We start from the raw sequence: 19,135 nt of genomic DNA, 5'->3' as shown, positions 1-19,135 counted from the left end.
CTTAGGCCATAAATAAATTACAAATTGAAGCAAATAAATAATGCAGTGAGTCGAGAGACTAACTAACTAAGTAGTAACTAACTAACGAGCTAATCAGTGAGAATATAAATACATATTCATATGTATGTGTCATTAAAAACATAAGATTCAAATCAAATATTGTACATATCGAAGTGTAAACAATTGAAAACTGAAACATAAATTAGCGATTAGCTAGTTGTTGTTGTTGTTGTTGTTGTTGTAGTAGTTGTTGTTGTTGTTGTTGCAAGCGTGTGTGCTGCTTGCTGGCAAAGGCATAGGCATTGGCGTGGGCGGGGCGGTAGGCAGACTGTTTGATTGGGGGCGGCGCACATGGGACATGGGCGTGTTTTGTGTTGCAATTGAAGCTAACGCTCGACACCTTAACATTACACTTAATAGTTAGGGTAAGCACATATGTATATATACATACAAATATATATATATATATATACATATATATGCTTGACTAAACTAAATCAGTGTGCGCTAAATATGCTAGAAACTATTCACTAAATATATATACAGATTTATATATATAGAGATATAGATATATGTATGTATATGATTGCTAAAGCAAACGACGAGAACGAGCATCATCATGATCACCAACATCATCATCTTCGTCTTCATCATCTTCATCATGTTCCTCAACTGGCTGTGGAACAACTATTCACCGAGGTGCGTTCGTCATCGACCTCCGCAATTACCTTCTTGAGCGCGGCGAGGACCTTGTCGGGCATGTGATCCTGCAGCATGACAGGCGATATGAGCACCTCATCGAAATCGGTTGAATCGGCCCAAATCGCCTGATAGACGGGCTCGCGACTCTTGAGCACATTCCTGCAAAGAACAGAAGAAGAAGTAGAAAAAGCAGATAAGGCCACAGCAAGTCGCTCAGCCGATCAGTAAAAAATTCGAACTTGGATTACTCTAAATGTTAACTACATAACATATGCATCTACGTATATACAAATGAAAAGTTAACAGACCTAAATTACATATATAGAAATTGTATATAGTATATAGAAATTGAAATTGAACTAACTACAATTCAACGAATGGACTAGAGCTAAATTATGAATAGAATTCAAACTAGAGAGAGCCAGGCATAGTAACGAATAGAGAGAGTGAGAGAGAGAGGCAGACAAAGAGAAAGATATAGAGAGAGAGTGAAGGATGGGTTCAGTTATATTTAATTGATATGCCATGCTGGAAAACATAAATCATTTAGATAAACGAATGAATCAAGAAACAAAGTTCCACTCGCCGAGAACGAGAACGCGTTCGGGAAAGTTTTGGGCAAGAGCTACGAATGGATCGCAACGTATATAACATGCGTCGCCTCATGCAATTGGCAAAACAATATAAAACTTTGGTAAACAAATCTATCTAAAGCTAAGTTCGAATAAAACAAACAACAACGAAAAACATATGAGAGAGAGAGAGAGTGGGAGAGAAGAAGAACAGGCGGAAGAGCAACGAGAGAGAGACAGAGAGAGAGAGAGAGCTCGTTGGTTTCTCTATCATTTTCGTTTCATGATCGTCTGTGCAATGGGCCTACCTCCAACCACTGTCGTATTTTTGCCTGAAAATAATTATAAATAATTATATTGAATGCAATGGAACGAAAAGTTGATTGATTGATTGTTGTCGGGGGAGCTGGTGGAACAAAATGAAAACGAAAACGAATAACAGTTGAAAAGAGGCACAGAGACAAACATCTGACATGGGAGTCATGGAAGCGCTTTTCCTTATAAATCAAATGGGATGAAATCCAAATTCCTAGGATTCCTTCCTATTTCCAGTTAGAGACTCACAGAAGAAGCAATAGTGTATAGTGCTTCTAGTAAACACAGTCTATAAAATTGGAGCTCGAGCTTCTATGCATAAATACGAGCGAACTAGTTCCAGCCATATATCTATGTAAGCTAGAAAACTTGAATTTATTCACTCTGCAACTCAAATTGTAAATTGTTCTAAATGAAATCAGTTTCGCCAAACTGAACTAGTTCAAATTGTAAACCTAAGAATACCATTCCGCCTCCATGGTTTGAATTGTTAGCCAAGTTATGGCGAGCTAGTTCCATAGATAATGAAGTTTGACTTCAAACTAGTTCGAATTGTCTGCGAATATTTGATAACTATTAGTTCCACAAAATGAACTAGTTCTAAATGTGGGCTATTAATTTCATAGTCGATTCTCTAAGTTTCAAACTAGTCAGCGTCATGAGCTAAAATGTATCAAACTAGTTCCACTAAATGAACTAGTTCCAATTGTGGGCTAATCATTTCATAGTCGATTCTCTGAGCTTCAAACTTGTCAGCATCGTGAGCTAAAATGTGTCAAACTAATTCCACAAAATGAACTAGTTGTAAATGTAGCCTAATAATTCCATTGCCGATTCTTTAAGCACCACACTAGTCCGAATCGTAATCAAAAATCTGGCAAATTAGTTCCACACAAGGAACTAGTTCTAAATGTGGGCTAATAATTTCATAGGCGATTCTCTGAACTTCAAACTCATCGGCACCGTGAGCTAAAATCTGTCAAACTAGTTCCACAAAATGAACTAGTTCAAAATGTGATCAATTAATTCCATAAATAATTCTCTAAGCTTGAAACTAGTCCGAATCGTACGCCAAAAGGTGTCAAACTAGTTCCACAAAATGAACTAGTTCCACAAAATGAACCAGTTCGATATGTGATCAACTAATTCCATATGTAATTCTCTGAGCTTTAAACTAGTCCGAATCGTACGCCAAAAGGTGACAAACTAGTTCCACAAAATGAATCAGTTCAGTTCAGACCAAACAAGTCCACCGAGATATTTAGGCTGCGACATGCCATTGATAAACTTGCTCAATGACTTTGACCTGATTTCCATCCAGTCAGCTGTGATTCGATTCCACTGTGCACCTGCCCGAGTCCAAAATACCAGATGGATCTGACGTCATGCGACATGAATCACGAGTCCAAGCGCACCGTGAATACTGACTTAAGCTAGCTGATAACTCATATACACACCCACACACACACACACACATACACTGCAATCAATCAATCGTATCTTGGGTACGTTGTGAAATCATAAAACAAAGACAAAAAAGAAACGAAACGAAAATGAAACTTTGAAACGAATTTAAGATTAGGAATTCGGGAACGCATTGTGGGCAATTCAACTCACTCATCGGGCTTGGGATGATGCCGCACAATGTGAATGATGCGACCGGGCGGATATAAGGGCTGGTGCAGAGTTAAAGCTATTGAGCTGTCCGTCGGATGGGCGCTGGTCGAGCGAGCTGTGTCGCGCTCCTACAGAGAGAGAGAGAGAGAGAGAGAGAGACTGAGAGTGAATAACAGAGAGAGGTAGAATGAATGTGACTTACCTCCTGGTATCGATTGATGTGCGTGTCCTGGCCGGACATGTTCACCACTGAGGTGGGCTCCGGGCCACAGCCACAGCAGATGACCGAGCACGAAATGGTCTTCCACTAGGCGAGAAGAATAAACATATATGTATGTAGATGCCAATATGGGGGGAATGGAGCTACGATCACATACCTTGGGATCGACGCTGCGCTGTATGGCATTGATGAGATCGGCGCGCAGTGCCTCCATTTGATTGAGACCGATGCGCGGCACCACATCCTTGCCGAGCACCACGGACGTTATGAACGATTTGGAGTACTCCACGGCCGGCATGCTGAGCAGTCCGCCGGGCGGCGAATAGCTAAAGCATTGCAGTGTCGGATGATCCGGCTTGAGCAGAATGGCCAATATGGCCGCAGTGCCAGCGCCCAGTGAGTGGCCCACCAGCACCAGATCGAAGGTGTGCGTCAAGCGATCCGCATTGCGTTGCAGGGCGCGCTCAATGAGATTCTCCTGCTGCAGCTTGTTTCGTATATAGATCGCCGCCTGCACCATGCCCTTGTGGCCCAGCCAATCGTCGCGCGGCGGCTGCAACGGCAGCACCTCGCCCTCAGCATTCAGATCGGTCAGAATGTCCTTCATGCTGAGCGTGCCACGGATGCTGATCACGATCTTCTTCTGCGTGTAGTCGACGGCCACAAAGAACGGCGTCTCGCCCACGTCCACATGGTACGTGGCATAGACGATATCGATGTCGCCCAGCTGCAGGGTCTTCTTCAGGGCTGCATAGTTGCAGTAGCAGCAGTTGTCCTGGATCACCTGACTGTCATCCCCGCTGCCGCAACAGCAGCCAAAGCATCTGCAAAGAAAAAAAAAACAGAACGCATACGCATTTAGTATGACTTATGGCATTACTGTATTATCTCCCCTCAGGCCTGACCTATGCGAACTACAGATCTATAAGTGTTCCAGGCACATATTTTGTGTTTACTTTGCGGGAACTATAAGCAAAACACATCTGCTCTGATTACCAGAGATAGTGCGAGATGTATGAATCATACTTAAGGTCATGAGAATCACATAGAAAGGCGCATTTACGGAGAGAGAGAGAGAGAGAGAGAGAGGAACGAGCCAGCGAGTGAAATAATTATATACATTTATGAATGGAAAAATACAGAGAGAGAGAGAGAGAGAGAGAGAGAGAGATGGAGAGAGTGAGAGAGAGGAAGAGAGCGAGAGAGGGAGAGAGATGGAGAGAGTGAGAGAGAGGAAGAGAGCGAGAGAGGGAGATAAATGGAAAGGGGGAGATAAAAAGAAAGAGAAAAGGGAGAGAGACATGACGACAGATAGAGAAAGAGGGACAGACATAGCTATAGAGAGGAATAGAGGTAGAGAGTCTTAGCGATAAAGAGATATATATATATATAGCGATAGAGAGAGATAGAGATATATATATAGCGTAAGAGAGAGACATGGCGAGAAAGAGGGAGAGAGACATAGCGAGAGAGAAAGAGATACCTATATACAGCGAGAGAGAGAGAGAGAGAGAAAGGTATCGCAATCAAGAGAGAGCGGGAGGATATATATACATATATATATAATGTGATAGAGAGAGATAGAGATATATATAACGTAAGAGAGATACATGGCGACAAAGAGCGAGAGAGAGAGAGAGAGAGAGAGGTATCGCAAGCAAGAGAGAGTAGGAGGAAGAAGAGAAGAAGAGAATAAGACAGAGACATGGAGATGTAGGAGAAGGCACTTTTCTTATTCACCCAGCGCTCTATTCGTCTTTGCCCCTCTTGAGCGCTGTCTGATTCAGAGACATAAAGTGGAACCGTAAATCCTTTACAAACTGCGCTACAAATGGATCGATGATACGTACATATGTATATGGTATTAAAGTGGGGCGTCTGCCCTGGTTGATTATGCATGCATGATGGCTATACTACGAATAGGGCAATTGCTGCCATATGTCCACACTACACTCACTTGAGCTCGGGCACCAGATGCCACATTTTGCTGCGGTTGATGATGACGTACATGGGCCAGCCGTAGGCGCCCTGGGCGAAGTACATGTAGTGTATGACCGTTTGAAAGAAATCATAGTTTTTGGCATCGTTGAGTGCTAGGAACTGCGTGTGCTCCGTGATGGGCACGCCGCTGAGGAACTCGTATGTCCCATTCTTGCGCTGCCTGACAATGGCCTCGCGCTCGAGGCGCTGGAATTTACGCAACAGGACCAAGCCGGCGACTACATCCGATGGCACCACATCCAGTTCACGAAAGAAATCGCTCAGCAGTCGCGCAATGTCCGTGAACGAGTTCCGGTTGCGCTCCGACGAGCCCATGCAGCAGAACAGCAGACGACAGCGATGATCCCAACTGTCCTGATAGGCGCGCATCACTTTTCTGTAAAGATGAGCGAGAGAGAGGGAGAGAGAGAGAGAGAGAGAGAGAGAGAGAGAGAGAGATGTAGAGATGTAGATAGTTAGATAGATAGATAGATAGATAGATAGATAGAGATAGATGTAGATGTAGATTTAGATGTAGATGTAGATGTAGATGTAGATGTAGATGTAGATGTAGATGTAGAGTAGATGTAGATGTAGATGTAGATGTAGATGTAGATGTAGATGTAGATGTAGATGTAGATGTAGATGTAGATGTAGATGTAGATGTAGATGTAGATGTAGATGTAGATGTAGATGTAGATGTAGATGTAGATGTAGCTGTAGCTGTAGATGTAGATGTAGATGTAGATGTAGATGTAGATGTAGATGTAGATGTAGATGTAGATGTAGATGTAGATGTAGATGTAGATGTAGATGTAGATGTAGATGTAGATGTCGATGTCGATGTAGATGTCGATGTAGATGTAGATGTAGATGTAGATGTAGATGTAGATGTAGATGTAGATGTAGATGTAGATGTAGATGTAGGGAGTATATGTAGGGAGTAGAGATGTGGATGTAGATAGAGTTCGGTTTAGCTATCGTTATATCGATATCGATATATATCGCTTACCGTTGCCGCCAGTTGCGATTCATGCTGTTGCTACGCTTGTAGTTGAATCGCGATTCAGTCTCTCGCATGGAGCGCTGGTACTTCTTCATCTTGACCCAGGAACGACCGGCTGCATCGAATGTGCACCAGATGGTTATAAGCGTGATAAAGACCAACGTCCAGTTGCATATGATGATGGCTGTGAGACAGAGAGAGAGAGAGAGAATTGCGAAACTTTTTAATTAAAAATTTTACATAATTATTGCTGCAATAATTTCGCAAATACTTTCGTTTGCCTGATTATTATTTTCCATATTACACCCCCCTCACCCCCTACCCCCCACGCGCTTTCAGCTCGCTAATTAAAAGTTGTTAATGTAACCAAAAGATTCTAACAATCGCCATGCAAAGGCAACAATTTATTGCAACCTGAGCAACAAGCCATAAACAAACTTCTATAAAACTATTAACAATTTTAATTAAAAGTTCGCTTCGAGGGGGAACAAGCCAACAATTGCATCGGCAGCCCGACCAGAGAAAGGGCAAAAAATAGAACAAGCTTTTTTTTTTTTTATCAATTTTGGCTCCGACAGTTCAAAGAACTTTTCTTGTTCAGTTAAACGGTTGTTCAGCTCGTTCAGTTAATAAATGTAGTGCACTAAATGTATTCCACTTGACTTTCCACAGAGACGATAACACTCACCTATGAAGATCTTCTTGGCCTCATCGATGGGCGCCTCCATATAATAATGGGACAGCCAAATGGAGCCCAATATTAGCCATGAAATATCAAATAATATCACCACTGGAATGAATCCATTGAGAAAGTATAGATATATATACATATATTTATTTTACTATATAAATGTTTATAGTCATATAGCTTACAACTCTTGAGATATATCCATATATTGATCGATGTACGCGCCTCGGAGTCCAAAATGCTGCCGCGCATCGAGATCACACAAATGCCTATTTCTACGCATATTGAAACTATTGAGGAGATTTATTTACATATGGATTAGTTCGGATAAGCTAATGATCTATTGTCACTATGGATTATACTCACAAAATAGTATTAACAAGTAGCCTATTAGATGATAGAATAATAGCTTAACACTTAAAACACTTGTGTCGTACTCAAATAAAACTAACGAGACGGCCACAAGTACAAAACTGAAATGAGCATCAACACATTTATAACAATTAGCATCAATGTGAGCATTACATATGTATATACATATACACATATATTGTAATATTTACCATATAAAGTGAAGCGCCAAGAGAAATGCACCGGGCACTACCAGATCATCGGAGCCCACAGACCAGCGACGCCTGAAGACCACAAGTCCAGGCATCTGCAATGAATAGAGAATACAAATATATAGTAAATATAATAATATATGGTAAATATAATAATATATGGTAAATATAATAATACATATTACATATAAGCTATAAAGCAACAAGTAGGGGGGGTGCTCGACTAGGAGATGCCCTAACTGTCCTTGTCGCGATTCCTTATACATACACACTCATTTCAATATGGGAAATCATTCAATCACTTCACTTCACTCAGACAATAACTTGATTTAACTAGCTAATTGGCAGTGTTTAAATGCTGTAGAAATCTATTTTGAATTGCTACTTAAATTCTTTAGTTTGAGTTCAATGTAACCCTAGTGAGTAAGCCTTAATATATACTATATATATGTTGCCACTCGGCGCATGCAACAGCTTCGCTTACTCTCCCATATCCGTCACACGGCCAGACCCGAGCCCACCCACAATGCCCCTCCCATTCCCTTTCCCTTTCCCATTCCCATTCTCATTCTTATGCCCGCTGCGAATCCCAATCCCATTCTTAGTTCTGCTTGGAACGGCTTTGTATGTGCAGTTATGCAGTCGTTGACGGCGACACCTCGAAACTCGAACCTCGAAGCTTCAAGCTCGGAAGCTCGAACCTCGACCCTCGCACATCCCAGCTCGCAGCTCGCACATGGATGTCGACTAGCAACGACAGCTTGGACAGCTTAAGGTTGTTGCTGTTGCTACTAAATCGCACACGACAACAACAAGTAAGAAAGGAGAAAAAATAATATGAATGCGCTCGGCCAGGAAACACCCTTTAAATGTAAGTATAAGTATAAGTATAAGTATAAGTATAAGTATAAGTATAAGTATAAGTATAAGTATAAGTATAAGTATAGTAATAAGTATAAGTATAAGTATAGTATAAGTATAAGTATAAGTAAGTATAAGTCTAACGTATAAGTATAAGTATAAGTATAAGTATAAGTATAAGTATAAGTATAAGTATAAGTATAAGTATAAGTATAAGTATAAGTATAAGTATAAGTATAAGTATAAGTATAAGTATAAGTATAAGTATAAGTATAAGTATAAGTATAAGTATAAGTATAAGTTATAAGTCTAAGTCTATAAGCGTATAAGTATAAGTATAAGTATAAGTATAAGTCTAAGTATAAGTATAAGTATAAGTATAAGTATAAGTATAAGTATAAGTATAAGTATAAGTATAAGTCTAAGTCTAAGTCTAAGTATAAGTCTAAGTATAAGTCTAAGTATAAGTATAAGTATAAGTATAAGTATAAGTATAAGTATAGTATAAGTATAAGTATAAGTATAAGTATAAGTATAAGTATAAATATGAGTATAAGTATAAGTATAAGTATAAGTATAAGTATAAGTATAAGTATAAGTATAAGTATAAGTATAAGTATAAGTATAAGTATAAGTATAAGTATAAGTATAAGTATAAGTATAAGTATAAGTATAAGTATAAGTATAAGTATAAGTATAAGTATATAGTTAATCTTAACCCCCCACAATCTTAACAGGGTATTCAAACTATGTTAAACAAACTTGCAAACATAATCGTCCTTTGAGGAGGGGGAGGGGAGGGAAGTGCACAATGAACATATGCATACGAAAATTCCTGCATTATAACATTCCCAGCATGGGTACAACGATGTCTTTAAGGTTGCCACCCATCTGCGTATACGTGACATCTATGTAACAATGTCGTTACCAGAAGGCTTCCATGCATATTTGAGTAACGTTTGGCTGAACTCAATCGCTTCAGCTTCCACAATAACTGCGCATTCATATATGCATTACACAGACGATATACGATGTATGTATGTAGACATATAGACATATGTGTACATTAGGCATAATTAGTTGTACGGCTAATGATTTGTAGATTTACAAGTGCACTTTGCCTGTTCATCTACATATGTATGAATACATATGAATATGTATATGTGTGGCGTATAATATTTAGTCATGGGCGATAAGTACTGCGCGTATGACTAAAGCGCTAAAATATTAATAGATCGAAATGGAAGCGGACCTTGAACGCTGATTGTTTTCATTTATGTCCAAACAGTAGAACATGTGTAAAATTTGCCGCGAGACTACAGCAACAACAACAACAACAACAACAGCAACAACAGCAAAAGCTATTTGCATCAGTCTGCCTATAAAAGATTTACGATTCTCTCTATGAAAATATATATGTATATGTATATTTAATTATTTTAAAATGTCTGCTTAAATGATATTTTGCTTAGCTGACTGTACTAATTTGTAATGATTATAAAACCACATTTCTACATAAAATAAGATAGTCTAAAAATATAAACCTATATATATATATATATAAGTATAACTGTGAGTATATATATAGAAGTATAAGTGTGGAGTATAAGTTAAAGTGCAAGTATAGTCTTATATGTATAAGTATAAGCCTTAAGGGAAGTGTGAAGTATAAGTTAAAATGCAAGTATAATCTAATATGTATAAGTATAAGCCTTAAGGGAAGTGTGGCTATAAGCTATACCATTAAGTGGATGTCTAAATTATGAGTATAAGTACAACATTTGAATAAGCTTTTGGTTGGACCGAGGGTCAAAAATACTATTTAACATGAACCTTAGCTGAAAGACCGCTAAAACCTCTGAACATCAACAAATATTACTCAACACGAACTCTACCAAAGGGATAAGAATATTAGAAACTAAGAGCTTTAGTATTTTCTAATGGTAATACACACATATCTATATGTATCATATATATATATATATATATCTATATATACATATCTATTGAGTAAAGTTTGACTAACGTCTCAAGTGCTAAATGCCATGAACTTTACCAACAAGCTATCAGAACTTAATAGAAATATACATAAATATATTTAAATAGTACTGCGGTACACCTAGGCTTCGATACAAACAATTTTATTATTATCTATCTCACACGATACGTTTAATCGATAAACATTATTCATCGATAAATTGCATTTTAAGGTAAATGTAAGCTGGTAGAGGCAGAGTGGCCTTATATATATATATGAATATGCATCCATATATATACTATATATATATATAGTTTTCACCCTCTATTAATCTTCTAGGGCAAACCGATTGCAGCTAGAATCGGAAATGGAACAGCTGTTGACATTGGCCCCGTCAAGGGATAGAACGCCATCGTCTGCTTCTTCTGCCAACGCCAACGGCATTGACATTGGGTTTCAAATTATGATATCTCAGTTAGTCAAGGCCCAAGGGCCCACTCTTGCATTTAATAGAGTTCGCAATTTTGCTTTGAGCGTCGCAATTAATGGCAATTACATGGATTTGAATGCTTCCATATATATGTGTATGGTACATATATATATATATATATATCGACCATATACCACCATGCACCGTTGGCCATTTGGTGAATGAATAATTCAGTCGTGGCTATGGCGAATGCATATTATAAATAATAATTCCAGTCACGGTTATTGGCAAAATAATTAAATGTGTCCCGGTCGATGATTAAATAGAGCAAAAACCAACCAACCTCATGGCCTCAACATCGTAAATCATACTTAAACTATACCAATATATATATATGTATATATATATATAGCATATGAACATATATATTATATAGATCACTTTTCGATTATATTAGCTGTCCTCTGATAAGATAAATTTCTGCATGCAATTTCATTGTTATCTATCTAGGGCTGAGAAGCCAATGAACCCAATAATCTGGCCGCAATAAACCCAAAAGAACTATCATAATATACGAGCAAATTAGTCAAATAATATATAATATTATAGCGTAATTGTGGCAGATTAGTTCAAATATTAAAATAGATAACATTTCCCATATTTATTGTTATCGATTGCTGATATCGAACTTAATCAAATATAATGCCAAGCTTTCACGGGAATTCACAATGTTTGCTAGTTTAGGTTTTTGATTGGAAGAGCAGACGGTGTGGGTATTTCCTGGACAATAGTAAAATATTTTATGCAGTTTTATCCAAAAAATTACATGAAAATTTCGATATGCAAAGTTGCTCATCGAATCCATATTGACTCATAGAACTAGCCCAGTTCTTAGTTACAACGTTTAAGCTCACATGATTTGATCTTAACTTATATTTTCCTTTTAATGTTTTATAATCCTTAATTTTAACGACTGAAATATCTCTGCTCTTTATTGAAATAATAACATTATTCCACAGAGAATTATTCTCGCTTTGGCTCTACATTTTTCAGACTCTTGAATCACAAAAGGAGAAATATTTTTGCCTCTTCCTTTCAATGATTTCAAAGTCAAGATGTAAACTTTCATTTGAAATCAGATTTTATAGAAATTTTATAGAAATTTACTTCTTTTTTTTTTTTAAATAAAATTCGAAATTATGATAACAATTGTGGAGGACATCTTTGGCATTGCGACCAATCCATTTACTGAGCAGGCTCAGGTGGTGCGACGCTATACGATTAGCAACTCGAACCATTTGTCCGTGCGGATCATCCAATTGGGCGCTACCATCCAGAGCATCACCTGTTATGATGCCTATCGTCAAATGGATGATATTGTATTGGGATTCGATGACATTGCCGGCTATGAGGCGCACCGAAGTAGACGCTTCGGCTGCATGCTGGGACGTGTCGCCGACTGGGTGGCCAATGGTGAATTCATGATGGACAGACGCAAGGTGCGGGTCACAAAAAATTGGAACAATCAGCATCAGATCGATGGCGGCTTCATTGGGTTCGATCGCATCATTTGGGACCTGCACAAAATACTGCCCGACGGCATTACGCTCTGCCATGAGTCCGCCAACGGGCACGAGGGCTATCCGGGCAATCTGATGGTGCTGCTCCATTTCACCATGGACGATGACAATCGATTGTTTATGCGCATCGAGGCGCGCACCGACAAGACGACGCCCGTCAATATCAGCAATCACTGCTACTTCAATTTGGCCGGACAGAAGGCCGGACGTAAGGGCATACTGGAGCATCGTCTGGTAATTGCCGCCAACGATACTATCGAAACGAATGAGAAGAATATGCCGACGGGTCGATTTAATGGAGTCAGCGACACCGTCTACGATATGCGTGTGCCGGCCTTCATTGGGGACCGTTTGCGTCAGTTCGAGAACAAAAAGTTGCCCGGTTTCGATGTGTGCTATGCCATCGATAAGGATTTCGATTCGCATATATTGCATTTTGTTGGACGTTTTCTGCATCCCGAATCGGGCCGCTACATGGAAATCCATAGCAATCAGCCGGGCATGCGATTTGAGACGGGCAACGATTTTCCGGACGACACCAGGGACGAGGAACCGATTATGGGCAAAAGGTGTGCCCGATACTATAAGCATTCCGGCTTTAGTGTGCAACTGCAAAAGTTTCCCGATACCATGAACAATCTGGACTTTCCCACCGCCTTCATAATGCCGAGCGAACTGTACTTTCATGAGACCATCTTTAGGTTCGGCATTCAGGAATCGTGGAAATGTTGCGCCACGCCCGAAGAGCTCGACAAAATCGGAGCTGATATCGTGCGTTATACGTAGCTGTCCGACCGATAATTCCCTATTGTTGTTTATTCTCGTCTTCTAGACGTAACACTCATTTGGAAACGTGTTTAAAAAACTCTAGACCATAAATTTGGTTAATTTATAAATTACAAAATATGCTAATAGTTGACTACTATAGCAAATATTATGAATTATCGATAGCATATAGTGAAAATCAGGTTAGATGATTCTTTTTTTTAGTTTAACAAACTTCTTTGGCCAATTTAAATTGCAACAAAGCTCTAGCTCCAGATATGGCAACGCCGCTTGCCATTAACTGTTATCGATTATTATTGTTATCGACTGTCAAGCTCATGTTTCTCTCAAATTTTACCAAACATTGTGAGCAACGAAGTTCTAAGGTCTGATATGGCAACGCTGCTTGTTATCGATAACCATGTTTATTCCTCTTCCTCAAAGTTTAGCAAACTTCTCAGGCAGCTACCCAAATGCGTAACATGCTTTTCAAACTAAGTTGCAAAGTCTTTGTTGATATGGCAACCCTGCTGCTTTTACTCAAGGTTTAGCAAACTTCTCAGGCAACTACCCAAATGCGAAGCATGCATTCGAAACTAAGTTGCAAAGTCTTTGGTGATATGGCAACGCTGCTTGTTATCGATCATCATGTCTATTCCTCTTCCTCAAGGTTTATCAAACTTCTCAGGCAACTACCCAAATGCGTAACACGTTTCTCAAACTAAGTTGCAAAGTCTTTGCTGATATGGCAACGCTGTTTGTTATCGATCATCATGTCTATTCCTCTTCCTCAAGGTTTATCAAACTTCTCAGGCAACTACCCAAATGCGAAGCATGCATTCGAAACTAAGTTGCAAAGTCCTTGGTGATATGGCAACGCTGCTTGTTATCGATCATCATGTCTATTCCTCTTCCTCAAGGTTTACCAAACTTCTCAGGCAACTACCCAAATGCGAAACATGCCTTCGAAACTAAGTTGCAAAGTCTTTGGCGATATGGCTAGCCTTTTCGTTTGCCTTGAACTTTGACCATATCAAATTGAGCAACTCAATCTGACAGCTGATGACGCGTTGCCACAGTAGCGTTAATTTGTTGACACTTGGAGGTAAATATACCTCGCCTACGATATACTGTATGTATGGTTTATAGATTTATTGTTTCGCAATCAACGTATATTTATATTTCTTTATTTCTATCATAAATGAAATTGCGAATACGAAAATTGAATCACTCGAGCAGATATCATCACACGAACAGGGTACGCCATATAGTTTAACCGTTATACAGCTGACTGTTGAATTTCATATGACAGTTTATACCCTGAACGAACGTAATTAGTTTTTAAGTCAAGCTGAATGCAAACGATGTGAATAGAATTTTTTTTTTTTACATTTTTTAGAGGTATTCCTTTTTTTTGCCGGCTCCCGCTCCTTCGCTTCCTGCTCCATGCACTGCTAGTACTGCTCTAGTACTCTGCATCGCTAGCCTTTCGGGTTAATTGCACAGCTCCCACACATTCTGGGGCACTACTTGAGGGGTGCTCGCACAATGTCTAATTTTATTTTATTTTTTTGGGCCGTTCAACGAGAGTCTGATGGGCCGTCTGGTACACAGTTACAGCATTTGCATAACGTGCTCCAAACCAATTAAAAGAAAAAAAAAAATAATAATAAAAAACAAAAAAAAAAAATCAAGTTGAAACGTTTTCAGTCGAACGCAAACGACGTCACAATACTCGCTCATAGTCCAAATTCAGCTGGATTTGGCGGGGGAAATCTTTTAAGAATGATATGAGTCGATAGTATCCGACTAGCAGATACCTTAACACTGCCTTAAGGACCGAACAGGGATAGTAAGATTGATGTCTAGCTGGGAATTAAATATCTTAGCTAGGCTTGAGCTATATTCCTTTTCTGAAATTAATTGGAACAATGCATATTTTCTTGTACTTGTATTGTAGTTCGTGGGTTCAGTGTAATCCTTGGGGCATATATTGCCACGCCTCCAAGTGCCATGAATCCTAATCCTATCCTAATCAATCAAACCACGGAGTGGGTCATCAATAAACCGCCTGTCAACCGACACTTTCAGCTGACTCCAAGACTTTTTTCCCATCTGCCACGCCCCATATGATGGTAATTACATAACTGAGATGTGTTTGGGCAATCAACAATCAAATCCAACTTTCAACTCACAGTGCAAATATACTCGCCTCAAATCAGTGCGAACGCGTATGGGAAAAGCTGAAAAGCTAACGAAATGCGAAAGCAGTTGTATGTACATATATACTCTATGGAGGATATCCTTTAAGGAAGGTAAACAAAGTGCAGCTCAACGAGCTGACTAATGTGTGCGTGTGTGTGTGTGCGTGTGTGTGTGTGCGTGTGTGTGGCGCCCTTTGTCTGAAATGGTATTATTTGCATTCATATTAGTTTCTTTGTTGGTCGCAAATTAGAGTATCGCATATTTCATAGGGCGTGGTGCACTGGGCGCTGGGCTATAAACGATTCGACAAACGCTTTTCCAATTCTTGGCTGTGAAAGCGCTTTACTAACGAACGGCCTGGCATCCGGAATTCCAATTTATTTCTTTAGCTTGAACGGAAAACTCGGCTTCATTGTTGTGGAAAACCAAGTTAACGAACCGCTTCATAGACACAGGTGTATGTCTAGAAACCAGATGTAAATTGAGCTACAAATATGAAATGTTGATTGTGGGATTGTGGCGAAGCAAGAAATTTAAATAGAACATTTATTTGAGCATTATTTGAGTTAGAGAATCAGGAGACCAAAAAAAGAAAGATAGAATTCTTCAGGACAATCTATATAGGCAGCTAAGTTAATATAATAATGTCCATCTGTGCGTCTGTCCCTCTCTGTCTTTACTCGTCTGTTTCTCTGAGTCTTTTACTTGGTTTGTCTGTGGGTTGGTTTTTCCATCTATCTATTTATCTATCCGTGATTCCTTTTCCATCTTTCTCTCCCTTTCTCTTTCTCTATCTTTATTTATCTCTGTCTCTGTCTCTGTCTCTGTCTCTGGCTTAGTCTATTTCTATCTATCCCTGTCTCTTTCTCTCTGCCCCTATCTTTATCTGTCTCCTTCTGTGTTTTTCCCTGTCCCTCTCTCTCTCTCTCTGTCACTCGCTTTCTCCTTCTCCTTCTCTCTCTATCTCTCTCTCTCTCTCTCTGTCTCTCTCTCTGTCTCTGTCTCTGTCTCTGTCTCTGTCTCTGTCTCTGTTTCTGTCTCTGTCTCTGTCTCTCTCTCTCTCTCTCTCTCTCTCTCTCTCCATCTCTCTCCCTCTCTCTCTCTCTCTCTCTCTCTCTCTCTCTCTCTCTCTCTCTCTCTCTCTCTCTCTCTCTCTCTCTCTCTCTGTCTCTCTCTGTCACTCCGTCCGTATGTCTCTCTATTAATTCACCTATTCGACATTTCGTTTGTCTTCTTGTCTCTCCTATTCATATACGTCACTCTTCGTCTTACTCTCTTACCCTTTCTGTCTCTATTTTGTCCATCTCACATTTTCTCTTCCTCTCCCCCGCTCTGCCTCACTCCTTTTCATTGCAACATTCACATTCTTTCTGTCCCATCTGATAGCTCATCCTCCCTAGGCTGTGATTAATCTAAATTCTGATCAATACAAAGTCCTCCTTGTCAGATCTTCAATATTCTATGGCATATCATCATAATTGGCTCTATTCAATCAATTCATGTAGCTGGACTAGATCGCAACATTTGATATTTTGCACAACTATTTGAACTTTAAGTTCTGACCATGACCTAGATGGAAAATGCTGTTCGAGCTTATAAAAGCATTCCGATTAGATTGTTTCAATATGGATTGACAGCTGCTAAGGCAACAAATCGACATTTTGTTGACTTAATCAAGTCAAACAAAAGCGGACGTTACAGAGCTGAGCCGGGCTGGGCTGGGCTGAGCTGAGCTGAGCTTCGTCTTAATGTAATGTCCACACACTCACACACATGCACTTAATTTATAAGTGTGTGGGTGGGTGTGTGTGTGTGTGTGAGTGTGTTCGAGAGCGTGTGTGTGTGTGTGTGTGTGGTTGAAAGTGGCGTCATAAAAACAATGGCATCACCACATCAGAGCAACGCGTCGAGCGGAAACCAGCTAAAAGGCCACGCAGTGAAAGCCAGATACAGGCAACACACACACACACACACACACACACGCACACACACACGCACGCACATACATAGATGCCAGCCAGAGACAATGAAGCTTTGCCACCGAGACCGAGTGCAAAAGTTACGCCAACAACAACAACAAAAAGGACAACTTTATGGTCATGTCTTGGTGACAACTCGTCGTTGTTGTTGTAGTTTTTTATTTTATTTATTTTACTTTTTTGTTTTTGTTTTTTCATGACGCCAATGATGAAGGCAATGATACTATAAAATAAAGTATTGCATATGCCAAGGCTAAATACGTTTTCACAAAAGTTAAGTTGAACAAGAAGAAGCAGCAGAAAAGGAGCAACACGAAAAAGAAGCAAAAACTACAGACGAGGGCTAACCCACGCACAAAGCCAGGCCATGAAAAATTCAAGACGAAATTCAAATGCTATAAAAATTGATTTCGATATGCAGAATTTTTGCAAGAACTTAAATGTGAATATTAAAATATAAAATAAGAATAAAAACTTAATAATAATAATAATAATGTATATTTATATTATTATACTGCAAGCCTTTTCTAACTAATCGAACTGACCTCGGAACATAACTGTTTGATGAATTTGCACTACGAACAGAGCTGCTAAATGCTCTGCATATAAGTCGCTCTCCCTTTGACTCGCTCTCTCTCTCTCTCTCTCTCTCTCTCTCTCTCTCTACTCCTCTCTCCTGCTCTCTTTTGTTGCCGCTTCTCGCCCATTGCTTTTTGTTTATGAATGCAATTTGATTTCTTTTTGGGTCAACGAATGTTGCTCATTTGACATTTTTCACTGATTTCAAGTTGGAGCACGATATACATATGTATGTACATACATATATATATGTATATATGTTTTTATATGCATACATGTGCATGTATCTAGGTATATATGCACGTATGTATGTATTTGCGTCTATCCTATATGCCTGTGCGTGTGTGTCTGTTAATGTATGTATTTATAAATGTGTGAAAGTTTATCCTGACGCCTTGGCTATTCCCGGCCGCAGGCTAGGCATTAATGTGTCCATGTGTATGTGCGTGGACGTGGGCGTGTGTGTGTGTAACAGCTTTGGCTAACAATTTTAATTTCTTGACTGCTTTTATCGCATTTTGGTATTCGCTCTATATAACGGAATGTGGAATCATGCAAGGAATGCGACTAATGTGTGTGCGTGTGTGCTTGTGTGATTGTGTGTGTGTATGCGTGAATATAATTCTGAAGTGAAATCCCACAAAACAATAACAACACTAAGACGCTTCCGTGTCCTTGTTTCTGTATGTGTGCATGCGTGTGCGTGTGTGTGTTTGCGTGAGTGCCAAAAACAAAGGGAAGAAGAATGGCAAAACAAAGCCCAGCGAAGCATAACGGCACACCACAACAGCAACTCTAATACACTGCACTACAGGATCTCCAGGCGCAAATGAAAGACAAACAACAACAAATTATAAAATTAATTATTTTATTTCTATCTACTTTACTTTTCTACGGAGCTCTATTTATATTAAATACAAAGTTCATATATGTATGTATGTACATATGTACATATATGTACTTTATATAAAAATATAAAATGTCTACAAATAATATACATACATATGCACATATATGTATGTCAGTTATAATAAACCAACATATTATTTATGCCTTGTTAATATAAATTTGCTATATGCATGTATTTTAATTTTT

General features: G+C 39.2%; 2 protein-coding genes across 10 annotated transcripts in view; one reads left to right on the top strand and one right to left on the bottom strand.

The window, feature by feature from the left end:
- The window catches only part of inaE (inactivation no afterpotential E), a 29,455-nt gene that overhangs the window by 4,884 nt on the left and 5,436 nt on the right, over positions 1 to 19,135 (bottom strand). For 7 of the 9 annotated variants that reach the window (XM_089263429.1, XM_089263430.1, XM_089263424.1 and 4 more), the window contains 11 exons: positions 7,664 to 7,758; positions 7,467 to 7,573; positions 7,286 to 7,390; positions 7,101 to 7,202; positions 6,419 to 6,596; positions 5,384 to 5,803; positions 3,584 to 4,250; positions 3,409 to 3,513; positions 3,207 to 3,334; positions 1,583 to 1,606; positions 729 to 861 (listed from right to left, as the gene is read on the bottom strand). In XM_089263429.1, coding sequence (XP_089119555.1) covers positions 729 to 861; positions 1,583 to 1,606; positions 3,207 to 3,334; positions 3,409 to 3,513; positions 3,584 to 4,250; positions 5,384 to 5,803; positions 6,419 to 6,596; positions 7,101 to 7,202; positions 7,286 to 7,390; positions 7,467 to 7,573; positions 7,664 to 7,758 — 2,064 coding nt within the window. The remainder of the gene's footprint in view (positions 1 to 728; positions 862 to 1,582; positions 1,607 to 3,206; positions 3,335 to 3,408; positions 3,514 to 3,583; positions 4,251 to 5,383; positions 5,804 to 6,418; positions 6,597 to 7,100; positions 7,203 to 7,285; positions 7,391 to 7,466; positions 7,574 to 7,663; positions 7,759 to 19,135) is intronic. The other 2 variants (XM_089263432.1, XM_089263431.1) reach the window with 2 other exon arrangements.
- On the top strand, positions 12,073 to 13,374 carry LOC108656982 (galactose mutarotase). Its single transcript, XM_018109418.3, has one exon. It carries the CDS (start codon positions 12,132 to 12,134, stop codon positions 13,296 to 13,298), a length of 1,167 nt encoding a protein of 388 aa, XP_017964907.1. The 5' UTR covers positions 12,073 to 12,131; the 3' UTR covers positions 13,299 to 13,374.

The sequence above is a fragment of the Drosophila navojoa genome, chromosome X, assembly GCF_054131105.1.
Source record: "Drosophila navojoa isolate 15081-1374.11 chromosome X, UAZ_NAV_1.0, whole genome shotgun sequence".
NCBI lineage: Eukaryota > Metazoa > Arthropoda > Insecta > Diptera > Drosophilidae > Drosophila > Drosophila navojoa.
The sequence above is the reverse complement of the archived record's forward strand: the minus strand, read 5'-3'. Positions and strand labels throughout refer to the sequence as shown.

What these genes read in the sequence shown, in the direction of transcription:
- LOC108656982 (XM_018109418.3), top strand. Translation starts at nt 12,132, where the DNA reads ATGATAACAATTGTGGAGGACATCTTTGGCATTGCGACCAATCCATTT.